Source organism: Elephantulus edwardii, unplaced genomic scaffold (assembly GCF_000299155.1).
Source record: "Elephantulus edwardii isolate Elephantulus edwardi_28Jun2011 unplaced genomic scaffold, EleEdw1.0 scaffold05384, whole genome shotgun sequence".
NCBI classification, from domain to species: Eukaryota; Metazoa; Chordata; class Mammalia; order Macroscelidea; family Macroscelididae; genus Elephantulus; species Elephantulus edwardii.
This window is the reverse complement of record NW_006405134.1, coordinates 1-2,259: the sequence shown is the minus strand read 5'-3', so window position 1 is coordinate 2,259 and position 2,259 is coordinate 1. Positions and strand designations below refer to the sequence as shown.

At 62.3% G+C, this 2,259-nt stretch overlaps 1 protein-coding gene across 1 annotated transcript; it reads right to left on the bottom strand.

Annotated features, from left to right (window-relative positions):
* Positions 1 to 107: 107 nt before the first annotated feature.
* LOC102844903 (alanine aminotransferase 1-like) lies at positions 108 to 2,024 on the bottom strand (the record flags this gene model as incomplete). The annotated part of the gene is made up of 8 exons (XM_006903540.1): positions 1,866 to 2,024; positions 1,673 to 1,762; positions 1,493 to 1,601; positions 1,204 to 1,337; positions 857 to 1,100; positions 640 to 719; positions 417 to 553; positions 108 to 305 (listed from the first exon to the last, which is right to left on the bottom strand). Coding segments are annotated over exons 1-8 (1,151 nt in total), but the record flags the coding sequence as incomplete, so codon positions are not given.
* Between the last annotated feature and the right edge of the window lie 235 nt (positions 2,025 to 2,259).

Here is a 2,259-nt window from a genome sequence, read left to right as displayed (position 1 = left end):
TCTACAAAGCACCTTCCTGCCTCAAAACAGCCGATGGGTCAGAAACATGTCCTTTAACCACTAAGTCATGAGTGGTCCTCTCCCTGCCCCCGCTCCAGGTCACCCACCACTCAGTCGCCTGTCTGCTCACCGCCTGAAACTGCGCAAAGGAGGGGTCAGAGGGCTCAGGCGGGCTGACCACCGTGTCCAGCAGGGCTTGACCAGGCACAGGCGGGCACAACCGCACGCTCAGCAACTTCAGCATTTGCTGTTGCACTGCGGTGTCCATGTTCACCACCTCCACGTAGCCGCCACGGAACCCACACCTGCCGGGGCAAGGCGGTCGTCAAATGCAGGCCTGGAGAGAAGGCTTTAGCTCGGCAGATCAGGTGGGCTTATCGGGGCCCGGGATCAGCGGTTCTCTGCCCTGTACGCACTCGCCCATGTAGCCCTTGGAGGCGGAGTGGAAAGAGGCGAGCTCCTGCTGCGTTGAGTAAGGCGGCCCCATCTCCATGAGCACTTTCTTGAAGGAGTGAAACTGGGAGCCCTCTGCGTACACGTTATCCTGGTACACCTGGGGGCGAGGTACGAGGTCAGGGCATAACTGCGCGCGACCCGCCTGCCCTACTGCACCCCACCCCCGCCTGCGCTGCCAGGTACCTCATCAGCCAGCAGGAACAGGCGCTCGTCAAAGGCGAAGCGGATCACAGCCTCGATGCACTCTCGGGTCTGCACCTGTCCTGAGAGCGCGGGGGATGGGGAACGACCTGGTCAGGGGAGGGCTCACGCTGCTCTAAGTTGGAGATGGGGGAGCCAAGCACGGTTGGGGTTGGTCGGAGGGGCAAGGTCGCGGTCGGGATGGAGCAGGGTGGCGCACCGGTGGGGTTACCCGGGTTGATCACGCAAAGCGCGCGTGGGCAGCATCGGTCGCGCGCCTGGTGCAGTGCGCGCTGCAACTCGGCCACATCCAGTGCCCAGGCGCGCTCCTCATCCAGGTAGTAGTCCACTTGCACGGCGTCGAGCTCGGCCAACGTGGCAGAGTAGAGTGGGTACTGTGGGATGGGAATTAGCACGCCTGTGCGCGTGAGGCCCTCACCGGCCACCAGCAACTTCAGCACCGCCTGCGGCAACACAAGGAAAGCGGGTGGACCATGGTGGGAGTCCAGGACTTCCTGCCCAGCCGCTGGCCATGTGCCTGTGCCTTCTTGCCCCGACCTAGCCTACCACGATGGCGTCGCTGGCTCCGGTGGACAGGAAGATATTGTTGGGGTCTGAGGGAATGCCACCATCACGCCGCTGGATGTATCGGGCTACGTCCTCCCGGATCAGCCGGATGCCAGAGCTGATGCTGTAGGCCCCTGTGGGACCAGAAGGTGTGGGACGTGACTGGGTTCCCTACAGCCCTACAGGGAGGCATCCTGTCCAGGGAGCACACCGACCCTTCTCCTGGCATTGCCTCTCCAGCTCAGGCTCTCCCTGGGCTTTTGGACCCATCTGGACGCCCTTGACCTACCGACGCTGTGGCCCCCACAGGCCTGCAGGATCCGTTTTGCTCTTCTCTTGACATCCTCAGGAAAGTGGGGGCTGCTCAAGAGCTCAGGGTCCGTACAAAGGGCCACGACCTGGGAGAAGCAGCCATGAGGCAGGGCAAGTGGGCTTAGCAAACAGCCTGAGCCAGGGCTGGGAGCCTCACCTGTCGCATGAAGGTAATGGGCTTCTGCCCCATGGCCTGTGCGTCTCCGATGTTTGCTCTGATGACTTCAGTGAAGGGCTTCTTCATACCCTGGATGGAGCGGGGCAGTGAGACGCCAGATGGTCTTCTCGTCCCACTTGCCCAGGTACAGCCTCCAGGGCAGTGGTGCGTGCTCCCAAACCAGACCCTGTACCTGGCGCAACTCCTGCTCCAGTTCCAAAGCACGAACCACAATGGGGCCGCGAACCGCATACTCCAACCTGCGCACACACTGGTTCATGGTGTCCAGTGTCAGCACCTTCTTTAGCCCATTCATGGCAGCCTGACCCTGGTCACTGGTCCTCAAGGCCATGACTCTGCTTAGGCCAAGCAGAAGAGAGGTAGCCTCGGGCCTCAGTAGTAGGAACCAAGCTCGGAAGGGGAGCTCCCTAGAGGAAGGGAAGGACACCCTTCTTTGCTGCAGCCTGCTGGCCCACTGAGAGAAAGGGCTGAGAAGACGCTTAGTGGGCCAGCCCCACCCCACACGGGCACAGTCCTAGAGCCAGAGGGAGAGGGCGAGGAAGCAGGCGGGGCTTGGGTGGAGGCCC